The following is a 19,511-nucleotide window of genomic DNA, read 5'->3' on the forward strand; positions in this document are numbered from 1 at the left end:
TATACTGCACCAGAAAAGTAGTTTTGAGCACTGGCCCTTTAAATGCACATGAGCCACTTCATGCCCCACCCCATCCAGGTTGTTAGCTGTGCTGCTCTGTCCCGTTCAACCAACAACTTAACATTTTAGGTAATCGACTTGAAGTTTGGACATATTTTCAGTATGGACTACAACTGCTGCTGCTGATAAACAATTATGTCGTACTCTGAGAAATGTTCATCGGAAGTCTTGACCTTATATGTGCAAATGTCATGATGTTACTAGTTATGGATGTAACAAATTAAGCAGGAATTAAAACAGGCTATAGAAATCCACTCGATTTTTGCTAAAATGAATATAAGGATAGCTTTGCAGCACCTGGAGGGTTCAAATTCAAACTTTATGAACTATTAGGGTCCAAATACACAAATAAATGAACCAAAGACTAATAAAAGTGGATTTAGCAAAATATGACCCCTTTAAGGCCTTAATTTAAGAAATTCAAATCTGCGGACAGCCTGTATTCTATTTTCACACTGCAGAAATCAAAATCTTACCAAGTGTAATTTTCTCATTTCTGGTCCAAATATCTCATCACACTTAAAATAAGACATAATCACCTAAAGAGGAACTTTTCAGTGAGATATAAGAACTGATTTTTAGACAATAGATCTTGAAAATGTTACTTGAAGAAATCTTATCAAGATAATTTTCACTTGCTCCACTGGCAAATTCTTTTCCTTAATTCAAGATTTTTTTTTTTGTCTTGATTATGTCTTATTTTAAGCATGATAAGATATTTTGACTAGAAATGACAAAAATACACTTGGTAAGATTTAGATTTTTGCAATGTGAAAATAGAATACAGGCTGTCTGTAGGTTTTAATTTCTTAAATTAAGGCTTTTAAGTGGTCATATTTTGCTAACCCCACTTCTTTTATTGGTCTTTGGTTCATTTGTTTGTGTATTTGGATCATAATAGTTCAAAAAGTTTGAATTGAACCCTCCAGGTGCAGCAAAGCTATCTTAAAAAATACACTTGGTAAGATTTTGTTTTTTTCCAGTACAAGCTTTAAACACATATTACATTAAGTATTTCCCCTACATATCATTACTTTGGTATAAAAATGCTAATTAATATCACAGTTGCAATTTTCCTCACATAAAAGTCCTCATCAAAGTCACGTAACTGCAACTTCATAACATTTTGGCAGCAACAATTCTGCAGCTGCTCTAAAATGTGTATAGAACAGAACCCCTGAATTGTTCTGTATATTTTACTGAATATACTTAAGTTTGAAGAAGCTGTAACTTGGGGTCAAGTTGAGACTATTACTCACAGTTCCAGTCTGAAGCCAGTCCATTAGAGCCTGTGCAGTTTCTGTGGGCAGCTGGGCTCTCAGGCTGTCTCTGTCCTCCTGGTTCGGTTGGAGTTCCAAGGCCAGTCTGAGGTCCTCAGCCAGCTGAACAACCTGCAGTGGACCGGCGCTGACCGGAGAACCAAGGTCATACATGCTGTTAGAAAACTCCACCGTGGCTGCTTTGGAACCTGCAGAGAAAGCACACAAATAGTATTAACTCAGACCTTATGGAGCCCTGTAAAAATATCCTGAGGTCTAAGAACTGTTTGAAAACAAGTTCCAAAGTCTGAGGGTTTTCTGTCTTAAAGCTCCAATACAAAACTAACCAGCAGTATGTCTGTAAGACATCGTTGAATGAAGCTCTGACGAGTGAAGCAGATTATAATCAGAACCATACATCCTTAATATTTCCAAAATGTTCATGTGTCACCTGGATCATTTCCCTGGCATCAAGAAACATGTCCTGTAAGGCACACATTCACACATCTGGATGCACTCAAATAATGGCATCTCTAAGAAACAGCCACATAGTGCAATGTCTTCATACAGTGAGAAGGGTCCAAGGTTAATAAATTACACACAATAAAAAATGTATCAAGGCAGCCACAGTTGAGCCAGAGAGGACGCACAAAACTGAAGAAGATCATTTGTAAACCATATGGTTGTCACTGATAAGCATAAGATAAGATAAGATAAGATAAGATAAGATAAGATAAGATAAGATAAGATAAGATAAGATAAGATAAGTTTTTTTGTTTGTTTTGTTTTCTCATAATCTGTTTCATTTATAAGGACTAAGTATGATTATTTTCTTTTGTTGCATATTCAAAATAAAGTAAACTAAACTAAATAAGACAAGATGAGACAAGATAAGATAAGGGTTTTTGTTTGTTTGTTTGTTTTTTCATAATCTGTTTCAATTATAAGGACTAAGTAGGATTACTTTGTTTTGTTGCATATTCAAAATAAACTAAACTAACATGAATACCACAAGACATGACAAGACAAGACAAGATAAAATAAGATAAGATAAGATTTTTTTTGTTTGTTTTCTCATAATTGGTTTCATTTCTAAGGACTAGCTACTTTGTTTTGTTGCATATTCGAAATAAACCAAACTAAACTAAATAAGAGAAGAGAAGAGAAGAGAAGAGAAGAGAAGAGAAGAGAAGAGAAGAGAAGAGAAGAGAAGAGAAGAGAAGAGAAGAGAAGAGAAGAGAAGAGAAGAGAAGAGAAGAGAAGAGAAGAGAAGAGAAGAGAAGGGTTTTTTGTTTGTTTTGTTCTCTCATAATCTGTTTCATTTATAAGGACGAAGTAAGATTACTTTGTTTTGTTGCATATTCGAAATAAACTAAACTAAGACAAGATGAGACAAGATAAGAAAAGATAAGATAAGATGAGGGTTTTTTGTTTGTTTGTTTTGTTTTCTCATAATCTGTTTCATTTATAAGGACTAAGTAGGATTACTTTGTTTCGTTGCATGTTCGTAATAAACAAGACAAGACAAGATAAGATAAGATAAGATAAGATGAGATAAGATGAGATAAGATGAGATAAGATGAGATGAGATGAGATGAGACTTTATTAATCCCACCATGGAGAAATTTCACAGTTAACAGCAGCAACGTGAAACAAGCAAGTGCAGAGAAAAACACAGAGAAAAACACAGACGAGTGAAAAATAAAATGTGACAAAAATAAGAAATTTGGTATTTACATGAATATCTATAAAAATATAGAATTAAAATTGAGTATTATATACATATTAACATTGTGGTTGCACACTGCATTACCAAAAACACTGTATTACTCAGACAAGAGTTTCCTTTTTGTCCTGAATTTTAGCAATGGCTCATTTATTTCAAGTACTAGTATAATCTGTGGAGACGTTTTGTAACTTTGACTCCTAAAGGATAAAATATTAACAGTGACAGTAGGATAGCTTGTGCAGTAACTCAGCGTAGCATTTGCAGCACATTATAAAAAAGTGAATTATTGTAGGCTGGTTGAGTTAAAGTGAATGTGAGCAAACACAATATGAATACAGACACAATGAAGAATCATGAAGCTGCTCTTGCACTCGTTCCTCCATCCATCCATGGAGACGTCAGTGCATTTGGGCCAGAGCACATGGAATGGACATTATTAACACACTGTCAAATCCTTCTACATACAAACTACAGGACCACAGGTAGAAAGCAACTCCAGCAGACAGAAAACAAAATCTTCTGTGTGTCATAAACAGGTGTTCTGCTCAAGAAATCAAACATACCATTACATACAGTAACTCAGGGACTATAATTGTACATTTTTGCTTTTACATTCTCAGGTATTAAGACAGAGTACAGAATACAGTATTAAGTCAGAGAACAGTATAGACCAGGGGTGGGCCATTTATTTTCTTATGGGCCACATTAGAAACTTTGACAGTTGGTAAAGGAGAATATTTGGCTCTTTAAAATAGAATTATACATTTTAAAACATTTCTCTGTGGTCTACATAAACTGTAAATGCTATGCTTGGGTTTGATTTCTTCTATATACGAAGAAGTGGAGTTTTTCATTAGGAGATTTTCATTATATCTTGATTTTTCAACGCCAACAGTGGCCATATTTAGAATCGAGCCCGACCGATTAATTGATGAGTTAGAGGAATAGTAAAGTGTGCTGACTTTCATAATCACAAACTGCCACATACCAGTCTAATAGAAGACTATTATATCCTGTGTATATCAATGTTCTTATTTCATATATCGGCCAGTATGTCGGTTATCAGGCAATATATCTGATATCGGCTGATATATCAGATTTTTTTTTAGCCCCCAAAATGGATTTTTACGTACAACTAGAGGGAATTAAACTACACAACTATCCGATGACTTTATTTGGCATCGTGTGTAAGTATTGGTGGTTCAGTAGTAAAATTCTCACCTGCCACACAGGAGACCTAGGTTCAATTCCTGGCCAATGCAACTCCTTCATTAACTACAGAAATATATCAAACAAAACTTTGATACAGAAAAACTTCTAATGAAGTTCTGTAGCTACACTCCAGCTCACCTTTCAATGTAACCTATTTATACTCATTCAATTTAGGTCGCAGGTTACAACAGCCTAAGAGATAATTATAATAAATGATAACTGTAGCACTATTTAAATTATATTATTAAAATGCTTCAATAAATACTTTAATGGCTGACACCCTTGAGTCCGGCCAGGAATCCAACCAGCACATTGTAAAAGACATTTCTAAGTCAGGATGGCCGAGCGGTCTAAGGCGCTGCGTTCAGGTCGCAGTCTCCCCTGGAGGCGTGGGTTCGAATCCCACTTCTGACAACACCCTTTTCTGTGTTGCATTTTCGGCAACAAGCTGAGCTTCAGATAGAAAGCCGTGCTTAAAATTGTTCTGCGCAATACAATTGTTTCTTCACTCTATGCATGAGTACACAACTACCTGATGACTTCAGTTGACATTTCATGTACGTTCATGGTGGTTCAGTGGTAGAATTCTCACCTGCCACGTGGGAGACCTGGGTCTGATTCCCGGCCAATGCAGCTGCTTCTTTAACTAAAGAAATACATCAAACAAAACTTTGATGCAGAAAAATGTATAATAAATGCTAACTATAGCACTATTTCAATTATATTATTAAAATGCTTCAATAAATATTTATTGAAGCATAATTTAATATGTGGTCAGCCTTTGCTTAGGCCGGGAATTGAACCGCCACCTCTCAGAAGCTGTTCCCAAGTCAGGATGGCTGAGCAGTCTTAGGCCCTGCATTCAGGTCACAGTCTCCCCTGGAGGCGTGGGTCCAAATCCCACTTCTAACAACACCCTCTTTCTGTGAAATTTTTGCATTTTCGTCAAGCTGAGCTTCAGATAGAAAGCAGTACCTAATATTACTCTGGGTAGCACTGTTGTTTGTTCATTCTATGTATGAGATCACAAATACTCATTTAGTTGTGCTAGCTATATATATCTATACCCCCAAATAACGATCTCCTCCTCTTAGTAATTCTTCTTTGCTTAACCTCTGTGCTCAACCTGTGTACTTCCAAAAAATTACCACATCTACAACCTGTGGTTCCCCGCAGGGTCACATACTAGTCTAATATAAGACTATTATATCCTGTGTATATCAATGTTCTTCTACATCAGTCATCAGGCAAAATATCTGATATCGGCTAACATATCAGCTTTTTTTTAGCCCCCAATAATGGTATTGGCCCCAAAAATCCCAAATCGGTCCGGCTCTAATTTAGACAAGTTAGTTAACACTATCACAAACTTACTGAAAACCCCACCCACAAATAAATAAGAAACACTCTTATGTTAAACACCAGCAAGTCGTTTCAGATATGAATATTAACATACTGTTGTGTTGGACAAACATAATATCAGATTCATATAAAACAAACACTGTGACAAGCAGCTAACTAAGAAACGGCATAATGACATTAAATTAGAGCAATTTGTGTAATTAATCTGTGAGCCAAAACTGTAAGTTTGTGAGATGTGTCCTGAACCACTGCACTGGTACAAGCCTGTATATGGGAAATTGAGGTTATTTAGAAGTGGTCTGTGACTGATGCTTCAAACCAAGGTAGCGATTAGGGATAAAGTAGAGCAGACTATTTCAGTCAAATTAAAAAACAGCACAGTCATCATCAACGACCAGAGTGCTTTCACTGGTATTCCCACAAGATGCTTAACCAGACAGAGAAAACACTGCTCATCGTGGAATGCAATATGACCAACATATCTAAATTCTGTTGATAAGTGGCTCTAATTTCCTTGTTACTGATTGGCTGATGTTATCACTAATGGGTTTTTTAATGCATTTCTATTTGTGGTCACTGAGAGCCGGAACGAAAACTCCAAGCACTCAGTGAGGTTGGCGTGCTTTTGCCAAAAAGTGATAACTAACTGACCTTCACACACAAAGTGGTACCATAAATTGCCCTATTTGTTACTTTTTTTTTTTCATTCTATGGCTGAGAATGCCCTACTATCCGAACTGCTATGATGCTTGGACAGTAGCGTCAACAAACTTTACAACTATCCATTCTGCCTTGTGTTCAGAATGGTGGCAGTGGTACCAACAGAGCATCATTTAAAACCCACAGTTTATCTGGGTATGGTTGGGGACCACGTCCATTCCACTATAGTAAACCCACTATATTGTGATGAATAATGAAAAAGCTTTGAAGTGAAACAGAAGGAAGCGAACTTCACAAAGATAGACTAAAGCTATTTATTTTGATTCACTACTCAATGAATCAATTAACTTTTGACAGTCTATCTGTAAAGCACAAAATAGGTAGTTGTACACCTTTAAGTTTACAACAGTCTTAGCATGGCCTTCTGCCTGTAAGACTACAAGTAGGGAAAACACCTACCGTGACATAGTGAAATAGAGTGGAATAAAGTACACAGCTACTCGATGATGTCATTTGGCATCTTGTGTAAACATTGGTGGTTCAGTGGTAGAATTCTCACCTGCCACGTGGGAGACCTGGGTCTGATTCCTGGCCAATGCAGCTGCTACTTTAATAACAGCAAAATATAGAACAAAACTCTGAGGCAGGAAAACTTATAATGAAGTTCTGTAGCTACACTCTGACTCATCTTTCAATGTAACCTACTTATACTTATATTCAATTTGGGTTGTATGTTACATCAGCCTAAGAGATAATTATAATAAAAAATAACTATAGCACTACTTAAACTATATTATTAGATTGCTGCAATAAATATTTCAATTAATGTCTGACACCCTTTACATAGGCCAGGAATTAAACCGGCACCTTGTGAAAGCCACTCCTAAGTCAGGATGGCCGAGCGGTCTAAGGCGCTGCGTTCAGGTCGCAGTCTCCCCTGGAGGTGTGGGTTCGAATCCCACTTCTGACAACACCCTCTTTCTGTGAAATTGTTGCATTATTGTCAAGTGAGCTTCAGATAGAAAGCACTACCATTGTTTGTTCATTCTATGTGTGCGATGGCAAATACTCATTTAGTTGTGCCAGTTATACATACATAGACCCCTACATAACTATCTCCTCCTCTTAGTAATTCTTCTTTGCTTAACTTCTGTGCTCAACCTGTGTACTTCTAAGTAGTATTAGGTATTGTATGAGGTACACCTGTTCTACTGAAGTTCCATCTAAGCATCAGAATGAGGAAAAAAATTGACTCAAGGGATTTTGAATGTGGCATGAGTGTTGGTGCCAGATGGACTGGTCTACGTATTTTGCATATTGATGATCTACTGGGATGTTTATGTACAACTAGAGGGAAATAAAGTACACAACTATACAATGACTTTATTTGACTTCTTGTAGCATTGGTGGTTCAGTGGTAGAATTCTCACCTGCCATGTGGGAGACCCGGGTCTGATTCCCAGCCAATGCACCTGCTTCTCTATCTACAAAAATATATCATACAAAACTCTGAGGCAGGAAAACTTATAATGAAGTTCTGTAGCTACACTCAAACTCATCTTGCAATGTAATCTATTTATACTCATTCAATTTGGGTTGTAGGTTGCAACAACCTAAGAGATAATCATAATAAATGACAACTGTAGCACTATTTAAATTAAATTACATTATTAAAATGCTTCAATAAATACTTTAATATCTGACACCCTTTACTCAGGCCAGGATTCAGACCGGCACTTTGTTAAACCCATCCCTAAGTCAGGATGGCCGAGCGGTCTAAGGCGCTGCGTTCAGGTCGCAGTCTCCCCTGGAGGCGTGGGTTCGAATCCCACTTCTGACAATACCCTTTTCCTGTGCATTTTTGGCAACATGGTGAGCTTCAGATGGAAAGTAGTACTTAAAACTGCTCTGTGCAATACTATTGTTTATTCAGTCTATGCATGAGTACACATCTATCTGATGACTTCAGTTGGGATTTAGTATAAGCATTGGTGGTTCAGTGGTAAAAACTTGACTTTAAGAGTGCATGTAACATGTTGGCTCAACTTAAATCTAAGTTTTACCAGTTGGGCTGATGATCAGTACATTTACATGCACACATTAATCAAACTATGGTTGTAGCAAACTTGACTAATTAACACTCAATGAGTTTTTGCCAGTCTATAAACCCCAAAATACTTAAGTTATACACCTTCAAGTTTACAACAGTTTTTGTAGGGCTTCTGCCTGCATGCCTTTGCTTACAAGTCTGAAACCGCCTACTGTGGGACAGTGAAGGGGGGGGGGGAGTACACAGCTACCCAATGAGGTCATGTGACATGCTATGCAAGCATTGGTGGTTCAGTGGTAGAATTCTCGCCTGCCACGCGGGAGACCCGGGTCCGATTCCCGGCCAATGCAGCACCTTCTTTAACTACAGAAATATATCAAACAAAACTCTGATGCAGAAAAATGCAGAATATATGATAACTGTAGCACTATTTAAATTATATTATTAAAATGCTTCAATAAATATTTTAATGTGTGGTCAGCCTTTGCTCAGGCTGGGAATTGAACCAGCGCCTCTTAGTATATGTTCCCAAGTCAGGATGGCCGAGCGTTCTAAGGTGCTGTGTTCAGGTCGCAGTCTCCCCTGGAGGCATGGGTTTGAGTCCCACTTCTGACAATACCCTCTTACTGTGAAATTGTTGCTGATCTTCAGACAGAAAGCAATACCTGAAATTGCTCTGCGCAACACCATTGTTTGTTCAGTCTATGCATGAGTACACAACTCTCTGATGACTTCATTCGGCACCTTGTATAAGCATTGGTGGTTCAGTGGCAGAATTCTCACCTGCTATATAGGAGACCTGGGTCCAATTCCTCGCCAATGCAGCTGCTTCTTCAATTACGGCAAAATATAAAACAAAGCTTTGATGCACCCAAACTTATAATGAAGTTCTGTAGCTACACTCCAGCTCACTTTTCAATGTAACCTATTAATACTCATATTCAGTTTGGGTTGTAGGTTACAAAAACCTATTAAGAGATAATTATAGTAAATGATAACTGTAGCTCTATTTAAATTATATTATTCAAATGCTTCAATAAACACTTAAATGTCTGGTCAGCCTTTGCTCATATTCAATTTGGGTTGTAGGTTACATCAACTTATCAAGATGTTTGTGGAAGTTGTCATTTGCCCAGGACATTGCTCATTCTCAGTAGTATTTTGAAGTTGAACTCCACTATTTCTTTTTCCTTGAAAACATTTCATCTCTCATCCAAGACACTTGATCAGTTCTATTTGGTGGTTGTGAAAAGTTGAGTTATAAACCTTTATTGGGAGTGGTCTGTGTAGGCTGTTTTTGCCACATGTTAATGACCCTAAGAGTCAGGGTCGTCCAGGGGTGATCCTGAGCATCAGGCTCGTTGGTGGGTATTGTGTTTGACTTTCGAGATCGTTGAGAAAGGGTGGGTCACTGTCCAAACCCTTTAGGGGTAGCTCAGTGCCTAAAACTGCTCTGTGTAGTACTGTTTGTTCATTCTATTGAAAGCACACATTTTGCTGTACTAATTATACATATCTAAACCTCTACATAACTATCTCCTCCTCTTAGTAATTCTTCTTTGCTTAACCTCTGTGCTTGACCTGTGTACTTCAAAATAGTATTAGGTATTGTATGAGGTACACTTGCTCTACTGAAGTTACATCTAAGCATCAGAATGAGGAAAAAAACTGACTCAAGGGACTTTGAACATGGTATAGTTGTTGGTGCCAGATGGTTCGGTCTGTGCATTTCAGAAATTGACAGTCTACCAGAATGTTTACGTACAACGAGAGGGAAATAAAGTACACAGCTACCCGATGATTCATAGTGGAGCCTTGAGCAAGCATTGGTGGTTCAGTGGTAGAATTCTTGCCTGCCGCATAGGAGTCCCGGGTCTAATTCCTGGCCAACACAGCTGCTTCCTTTATTACAGCAAAATATAAAACAAAACTTCAAGGCAGAAAAACTTATAATGAAATTCTGTAGCTAAACTCCAGCTCACCTTTCAATGAAACATATTTATACAAATATTCAATTTGGGTTGTATTTTACAACAGCTTATTAAGAGATAATTATATAAATGATGACTGTAGCACTGTTTACATTATATCATTCACATGTTTCAATAAATACTTTAAATGTCTGACACCCTTTACTGAGGCACGGATTCGAACTGGCACGTTATTCAAGACATTCCTAAGTCAGGATGGCCGAGCGGTCTAAGGCGCTGCGTTCAGGTCGCAGTCTCCCCTGGAGGCGTGGGTTCGAATCCCACTTCTGACAATACCCTTTTTCAGTGAGAGTGTGTAATCAACAACAAGCTGAGCTTCAGACAGAAAGCAGTATGTGGGAAATGTGTGACCATATCCAGGTCCAGCACAGGTCTGAAAACACCCTAAATAGTGACTTTAAATTTTAGAACACATTTAGTTCAGTTTCTTGTCTTTTGTGGCTGTGCACATATTTCCTGCATTTTCTTATTGTATTTGAGGAAAAGAGAATGACAAATACATGTGTATGCTCGTTTCACCCTTACAAAGACAACTAACTTAGACGTGACCTAGGACGTTACCATGTGAGACCGGCAGTTACACCACTTTACTAGAAGATTTTATGTACCACAAGTTCATATTTTGGAGCCCATAAAGGAAGTGTTGCATTGGCCGGGAATCGAACCCGGGCCTCCCGCGTGGCAGGCGAGAATTCTACCACTGAACCACCAATGCTTATACAAGAAGTCACATGACTTCCTCGAGCACTGGTGCACTTTTCTTCCCTCTCCATTTCACTATCCTACAGTCAGTGGCTTCCAGACTAGTAGGCAAAGGAATGCCAGCAGAAGCTCTGTCAAATTCATTGTAAACCTGAAGTTATTTCAGCCTTAAAAATGAAGTGATTTGTGGTTTGCAAACAGATTCAACTAGATTCACAAAACACTTACTGACTCATTGATTAGGCAATCAACAGACATAACTTGTAAATGTTGTGATCAACGTAACACATCTTAAGCAGCCGTGAAGCTTCCCTACCTTCTCTGTTTCACTTTAAAGATGGGTAAATGTTTAATATGGAAATAAATTAAACGGCCACTTTATTAGGTACACCTCGCTATTACTGGGATGAATCTCTTTTGCTGTTATAACAACTTTAATTATTAAAAACACAGATTCAAAATGCTGCTGGAAACATACCTCAGAGGTTTCGCTCCATATGGACAATCCATTATCTATAAATGGCATCAGAATAGGGGATTTGAGAGTTTAGGACAGCAGCTGCAACTCTAAGAAATATTTAGGAGTTTGTTTTTACATTTATTACTTCTCAAAGAATCTTCAATATGTGATTTTAAATTGGGGACTGCCTTTGCACAGGCCAGGTATTGAACCAGGGTCATTTAGTATCAGTCAAAAAGGGACAAAAGACAAACTGGACCATTTAAGACACTTACACATTAAAAAAACATTTAAAACACTTAGTGCAAAACACTACCTTTAAACAAAAATGTTTCTGTCAGAAGTGGGGCTAATTACCCACAACTCCACAACCCAAACATAGCACACCACTTTAGATCACCTGTCCATCATGACCTACAGAGTAGCATGAGAAGTTTCACACTGGAAATAACAGAAAAGTATATTCTCACTTACCTGCAATGATGTCATCCATCTGCTCCAGAGCCGCCTCCAGCATGTGACTGGCCTCCGTCTCCATGGTGATAGCAGGAAGCATCAGATCTTATGTGTTAAGACGTACTGTAAAAAAAAAAAGATCAGAGTTGTATTAATAAGGTAGCGTAAATTGCTTTTCTTTCTTTTCTTTTACTACACATGCCGTGCACTTTCTGTTCACACCACTTATGCAACATTAGCTCCAAATATGTGGAAACTAACTGTACAAACTACAAGTAAGCAAATATTTACTAAAAAAAAACCTGTACAATCCATGTATGTGATTTGTGACCTAGTCACAGCATGTGGATGATGCCCCAAATGTTGTTTGTTAAGACTGTTTGCTACTTTAGGAATTTTGTCACAAGATTTGACAACTTTTTCACTTCGTCCACTGATGCCAGTCCACTGCCGCTAGCATGCTAACCACTATCCAGCTAATCTTGCAGTTTACTTAATACTTTCTAGTTTATTGTCCTGCACTTAGTTGTTATCAGAGGTGTACCCAGTTCAGCAAACAACACAGGCTATTCACAAATCAGGTATGACGCTTTAACAACTACTTGATTGAGAATAAGCCTGAGAAAGCAGTGAAACAAAACTCTAAATGTTATTTCTTAACTGTTTCACTGCAATTATGTTCTAACGCAGAAATAAATACACTTAAACCCTTATGTAACTGTACAGGATGATTACAGCTAAAGTACAGTCTCCAGAGGTTTCTGTGTGCTTTGCCTTAAGTTTTGTCCCTCAAACATAATGTACTGCACCAATAAACAGACAAAAAAGAAAAAGTAAGTTGTAGATGGACAGGCTATGTTTTTATAACTGTTCTGACCCAACACTGTTCCTGATGCTGAAGGTTCAAACTCATTGGCCGAATGGCCACATCAGAAAACATTCCAAAATGAGCAGAAAAGATGAAAAAAACTAAAAATATAAGCAGGGTACACAATTCTAATAGGGCAGTTGTGATTAAGGATTATTACTGAATGAGTAATGTAGTTTTTTGTTTTTTTCCTTTAACGGAGTGATATTTTGCTTTTTTAAATGGAATTATGCATTTTCAAACATTTCCCTGTGGTCTACATAAACTGTAAATGCTCTGCTTGGGTCTGAATTCTTCATTAATTCAACTCCACAGGTCCATCTTCAACCCTATTTCTGAGTAATGACACCAGAAAGGTCGTTTTGCTTTCTGTCCCATTCAGCCACTTATGTTCGTTAATACAACCAACAACTGAACATTTTAGGTAATCACCTCGAAGTCTGGACATATTTACAGTTTTTACTACAACCGTTGCTGCTGATAAACAATTATGTCGTACTTGAAGAAATGTTCGTCAGAAGTCTTGACCTTTTATGTGCAAATGTCATGATGTAACTAGTTATAAACATAACAAATTAAGAAGGAATTAAAACCATTTGTAGAGATCCACTTGATTTTTGCCCAAATGAATATAAAGATAGCTTTGCAGCACCTAGAGGGTTCAAATTCAAACTTTTTGAACTATTAGGGTCCAAATACACAAATACATAAACCAAAGACTAATAAAAGTGGGTTTAGAAAAATATGACCCCTTTAAATCTGCATAGTTTGAAAGTTACAACTTGTAGCTCTAAGTATGAACGTCCATATCTCCTGCAGAAATTGCTCACACAGCTTCATAAAGACAAAGGTAAGGTAAGGTAAGGTAAGATAAGATAAGATAAGATAAGATAAGATAAGATAAGATAAGATAAGATAAGATAAGATAAGATAAGATAAGATAAGATAATGTATGGTAAGGTAAGATAAGATAAGATAATGTAAGATAAGATAAGATAAGCTTTTATTAATCTCACCATGGGGAAACACAGCTGACAGTAACAAACACTAAAAACCACCAGCATACACACAGTTTTTCCTCTATAAAGTAGGACTGACTTATCTGGCATGGCTGCCTCTAGCTGCCCCTCCGTCTACATGTCCTGCCATCCTTGGCTCCTGCCCCGTCCCACTCCACCCCTTCAGCCCTTGCCCGTCCTCCCTCCTGTCACCCTTCTCTGCCTGGCGCTCATCCCTTTCCTGTCATCTCTCCTTCAAGCCTCTCATCCTACTGTCATGCTGTCATGCCAGCTTACAGACAAATAGACATCAACATGTGGAAATCAAGGGGAAGGGCGGTGATGTAATCTAGAATCGCCTTGGGAGAATAAGCACCCCCCTAACAGAGCAGCTTAACGCTCATCGACATCAGCACGGAGTTTCACAGACACAACTCGTCATGACGGCTGACAATAACAATCTGCATAAGTCATTGTCAGCCACGATTAAGGCTGCAACGATACGAGATTTTCATGGTATATTAACCTTCTCAGAAAATATCATGATTTCATGGGCTCATGGAAACGTTACTATTAATGGTTAATTTTTAATCAACACGGCTAATATTTTCATTTTGATAATATAGGCCTAACTATACTTGTTTTGAATCAGGTTTGGTGAAAATTGTGAAAATTTGTTCCACATCTCACAAATTATTTCTCACGGTCCGACCATAAAGAATTTAAAACCACAAATAATCAACCATTAAAGCAATATTCAAAGACTTTCAATGTACATTTGATGTGTAACAACTCCATATTATAAATTATTTGGCTAACAAATAATACTTAACCCATAAACACCCAAACATCCAGCATCAACCTAAACCATCTACTGATCTAACATGTTTAATACCTGTTGATCCACTAAATACATGTAAATAACTGGTGTGAATGGCAGTTTGTCATCTTTTCATGGTCATCAGATATGACCCCTTTGAATGTTCAGAGGCTCCGTAGTTACCATGGAAACATGTCATCTTCTACAACATTAATTCACCAATAAAGCCCAGGTAGTTTCACAAATGACAGTGGTTGTAGACACTTGGTTTATGTTCACTTAATGATGGATTTGACTGAAAAAGTCACTTTTTTGTCAATTTTCTCTGTTTTGATATAATAACCATCCCCTTTACTCTGAGCTTTTATGAACATCTACATGATCAGTACATTAAATATAGGAAAATACCTGATTTTCAATGAAACAAACACAAAATACAGAGGATAATGAGGCTGCCTGATTGTCCCTGGGGATATCAGTGATGTTTTTCACCTTATGGACACTGCCCTGTGTCAGAGAGGGGGGAGAGCAAACTTGGTCACCAGACTCATACATCACCATGTTTTGATCCATGAACCTGCTCAGTATTGTCATTTTTATTTATTTGTTTGTTTGTTTAACCTTTATTGAACCAGGAAGTCCCACTGAGATTAGGATTCTCTTTTGCAAGGGAGACCTGGCCAAGGTAGCAGCCATACAAAGTCCAAACAACATAAAGCACATACATGATAAATAAAAACACAATATCTTATTTTATGTAAATGTTTTGCTTATTTTTTTTCCCACATTATTATTTTGTGGGTTTTTCATTATGTTTGGACGCCTGGACCAATGGTTGTGACACCCTTTGTTTCCTATAAGAGCTTAGACTTCCTGGTGTTAGTCAGTCAACTGCTGCATCTTGTTGTATGTACTTGACTCCTTGCCGCAGGTAGAGTCTTCTGATTCCAGAATCCTGCAACTCTGTCTCGTGTCTCAGAATTTTTCTATCAATAATATTACAATAAATGGTGATAAATCACTTAAGAATGGTTAAATATAAAGAAACATTCATTCTGGAACTGACACAAAAGTAACACTGGGTCCTTACGGGTTAATATATGCAATATTATTAAAATTATTGATGCATTCCTCCAACTAAAACAAACTCTTTCCCTTAAAGCATTGCTGAAAAATCTTTAAAAAAAAAAACAAAACTCAACACAGTCAAAATATTAAGAAGAACATATTGTTAGTACAGCTGTGGACTCATTAAGCTTTTCTCTTTATAAGCTAAAGTGTGTGTTCCCACGTGAATGGATACAGATGTGCATTTGGGAAGAGCCCACTGATTTTCCTGTTAATAATTAAAACAGCTCCATATTGTTGAGGCGAAGGGTGACGGCACCATTCACAATGTGACAGACAGACTCTGTTCTGCAACACTGTGACAGCAACTGACCTCACCGGGACAACAACGCCTTTGTGTTGATGCTGTGTGTGTATTTAAGAAAGGCTGAGTGTGTCCAAGCAGGGAAATCATGGGTCTTACACAACTCGAAGTGTACCACCGTGAGAACATGTATGAAGGTTATTGTGTGATTCAGTACGTAGCTGAGCAGACACACAAACAACAGACAACAATACTGTCCACTGTCTGCAATACTGAAATACTTGTGTATCTGTCAAATGTGCAGAAAATACAGTAATATATAAACTGGTTCTTTCTGTTCTTTTCCCACACCTAATATTTCTTCAGAATTTCCACTTAGAATTTCAATCTGTCTCTTCAGCTTTTTAGGATGCAGAAATCTGTAAATACCAATAGACAGTCTCAAACTCAAACCAATGCAAATAAGGGCACCTTGATTTCTGTACAGGGTCAGGTCAAGTGGATATGAAGCTACAGTTTTGCTTTTCAATGGGCTGTAACTCTTAACCCTTGGGGGTCCACGGTCATGGCCCTGTGACTGAATCATATGACATTTTCAACACATCGTAGCGTCGGAAGTCCCCTAGACCACTGTGGACAATTGCATTCCAAAGTGCGGACTTGCAACACTCTCCCACTTTTTACTTGATGTTGATAGAGCAAATACAACCGGAGATATGACGGTTTGAAACCAGAGCAAACAAGCGATATAGCGTTACCATAGCGATATGGCGTTATTATAGCGATATAAAGCAAGCATTATATTTCTTACCATATATTTTTCATTTTTTGTCCTTTTTCAAAACAGAAAAAATTGGCCGAATCTGTGGATTCTAATCCACAGACTACATTAGCATTACAGGTAAGGGTGACGACGACCCCCACCTGAACCGGATGCAGAAACCGGGAGGACTGGGGGGGCGGAGAAAACCAGAGAAAACGCCTATGTAAAGATATGCTTTTATGTCAAATATTTGAGTATAGTTTTAATTTATTACAATTTTGATTTTATATACCTAATATTTGCAGGGCTCGTGACTGCGACTGAATTACGGTCGCATGCGCCTGAGAATTTCGGTAGTGCGACTGTTTTTGAGATTACGATCGCACGGTGCGCCAATAAAAAAATGAGCGAAAATTAATACGTCCGCCTAGAATAATGGCTGCAGAAGTAACTCGTCAGCTGAAAATAAACAAGCTCCACGCCCCGCTGACTGAAGCGGAAAATCTAGTCCCCGCCCCCTCGCGTGCGCAGGCGGCATAAACAAAGGGATCAAATAACTCCACCGACGTTTGAAACAATCTCCCGCCAAACCCGGTTAGTAGCGCTGGCGTTGTTCCAAGTATTTTCCCATGACGTAATGTATCCTGCAAGTCAGATGATCATGTTGCGCGAATCAACTTGCTACACGATCAGCTGACCGTAACCAGCGAATCGAGGGGCTAATGAATAAACAACAAGCGGTATCCAGGCGTGTACATGATTCGTCAAAAGTTTACTAAGGGGCACCAGGTCAAGGAGACCTGACTTCAGGCGTGGTGTAGACCACAGTGACTAAGGGCCTTTAGGCCATGAAATAAAAAAGTTGGTTGTTGCAAATAATGGTGTGATTCATCTTTCTTCTCCAAGAACCAACTAAAGTATATACCACACATTGACAATTGTCTTGCACCTGTGTCAATGTAAGCTTTTTCTTTCATACTCTATTCAAATACTTTATTCTAGGTTGTTAACATTGCTTAAATACATATAGGAATATTACTTGGTATGGCCAAGAGTTTTGCTTGTTCTCCAATTTTTTTACATAATAGTGGTGCGCCTAGATTTTAGCCTATGCTCCTAACTTTTTAGGGTTAGGAGCACAGTGCTCCTAGGTCAAAAAGTTAATTTTGAGCCCTGATTTGGAATCAATATTCACTTTTAAAGTCTTTGAAAAGGTTCGTTAAGCATCTTTGTGTTATTTATGCAATAAATTCTATACATTTTTCAAATTGGATGTTATATTTTTTGTGTGTTTTTTGGCCTTTTGTGTTGATAGAGTAGGTTAAACTGAAAAAATAATAGGCAGATGAGATAGATGAAGTCGTGCTGAAAAAAAACAAACAAACATGGGTATAGTAAACATTTCTTTATATAGTATATAAAGGCAAAATCAAAAGTACTAATAAACAGCCAAAAAAGGATCAGACCCCTAAGGGTTACACTAAAAAACCTACAACATTCTATTATCCATATTTCTGTAGGTATTAGTAAGTACGTACTTTAACCTGGTAAAGGTGGTGATTTGCCCAACTTTATTTTTAATGTGAAAATTTGAAAGGAATGCTCGGTTATGGAGCTACAGCCCCAAAATTGGAACCATGCAATTATAAATCTTGAAAATTTGCCATTTCTACTAACAATGTGTGAAAATCTGTTTAGGTCAGTAATGACATGAATAAATAAAAGTAACAAATACAATAAAAACATGTTACTTTTAATTTTTTGGACAAAGTAATAGCATTGTGAAAATGTGGTAAAAAGTCAGTTCTGAGAGGTGTCAATAAATTTAAAAGTTAATTTTGTTCTATTGGTTGTAACATTTTTTTTTCTGCTGAATCAATTGAAAATTGGAAAATAGTTTTAAAAAAATTGAAATTGTAAGCTAAAAAAAATGAGTCCATCCAGTATAGCCTAAGAATAGCTTTGATTTTTATCCTACATGTTCACTTTCCCTTGACTTGACCCTATATAGTTTTAGTACAAGTATCCTTTTGCACATATAGCTCTTCTACATCAACAGTCAAATTGACTCTCAGACATAAACACAAATGTCATCTGCATATAACTTTTCCATCTCCTAAGGATGATACTGAAACCATTTCATTAGGTTTAATTTTATTTAGGCTCATTAAAAAAATAATAATCAATAAATATGTGTAATGGTTAAGTTGAAGCTAACCATTATATCAACTATTTCAGTCTCCTTTTACACTTAACATCTATAAAAGTTGAATAATGTCACCACTATCCCTAAAGCTTAAGTTGTGTTATGTGAATGGCTTGGCTCTTCATTCATTTTTTGGACACACCTTTTACCAGGAAGAAGAGATCTACTCCAGATAAACTAGTTTGTCCAACATGACAAGTGTGTGACCTGTTTCTTGCAGCAACACCCTCCTCTGTGCTGACAACTGACTCCTGACTCAGACAGGAAGCTGGTACTCTGCACAGTCTTGCTGTTGTTTTAGCCACAGACCGCGTCATTGAGCGTAAAACACGTATTTATCAGGCGCTGACAGGACACACAAATAAGCTGACAGTTAACAGTATCTACAAGTATGGTGTCATGGTTTCTCTGTCTCAGGTAAAGCATGGATATTTCTCAGAATTACTGGCAAGACAGCTATTATTACACAATAATAATAATAATATTTTATGTGTATTTTTAAGAAGTACATTAGAAAAGGTTGACAGAAATGAGAAAAAAAAT

General features: G+C 37.5%; 1 protein-coding gene and 6 non-coding genes across 8 annotated transcripts in view; 5 read left to right on the plus strand and 2 right to left on the minus strand.

Moving 5' to 3' along the window:
• Positions 1 to 19,511, minus strand: part of ppfibp2b (PPFIA binding protein 2b) — a 191,500-nt gene that overhangs the window by 125,210 nt on the left and 46,779 nt on the right. For both annotated transcript variants that reach the window (XM_030136471.1, XM_030136472.1), the window contains exons 2-3: positions 11,960 to 12,064; positions 1,320 to 1,528 (exon numbers count right to left, since the gene is read on the minus strand). In XM_030136471.1, the coding sequence (XP_029992331.1) occupies positions 1,320 to 1,528; positions 11,960 to 12,041 (291 nt within the window). In that variant the 5' untranslated portion in view covers positions 12,042 to 12,064. The remainder of the gene's footprint in view (positions 1 to 1,319; positions 1,529 to 11,959; positions 12,065 to 19,511) is intronic.
• Positions 4,592 to 4,674, plus strand: trnal-cag (transfer RNA leucine (anticodon CAG)). Its single transcript has one exon. It is a non-coding gene; the product is annotated as a tRNA-Leu (tRNA).
• trnal-cag (transfer RNA leucine (anticodon CAG)) lies at positions 7,170 to 7,252 on the plus strand. The gene has a single exon. It is a non-coding gene; the product is annotated as a tRNA-Leu (tRNA).
• trnal-cag (transfer RNA leucine (anticodon CAG)) lies at positions 8,040 to 8,122 on the plus strand. The gene has a single exon. It is a non-coding gene; the product is annotated as a tRNA-Leu (tRNA).
• On the plus strand, positions 8,612 to 8,682 carry trnag-gcc (transfer RNA glycine (anticodon GCC)). Its single transcript has one exon. It is a non-coding gene; the product is annotated as a tRNA-Gly (tRNA).
• Positions 10,513 to 10,595, plus strand: trnal-cag (transfer RNA leucine (anticodon CAG)). The gene has a single exon. It is a non-coding gene; the product is annotated as a tRNA-Leu (tRNA).
• On the minus strand, positions 10,968 to 11,038 carry trnag-gcc (transfer RNA glycine (anticodon GCC)). The gene has a single exon. It is a non-coding gene; the product is annotated as a tRNA-Gly (tRNA).

Source organism: Sphaeramia orbicularis, chromosome 6 (assembly GCF_902148855.1).
Source record: "Sphaeramia orbicularis chromosome 6, fSphaOr1.1, whole genome shotgun sequence".
NCBI lineage: Eukaryota > Metazoa > Chordata > Actinopteri > Kurtiformes > Apogonidae > Sphaeramia > Sphaeramia orbicularis.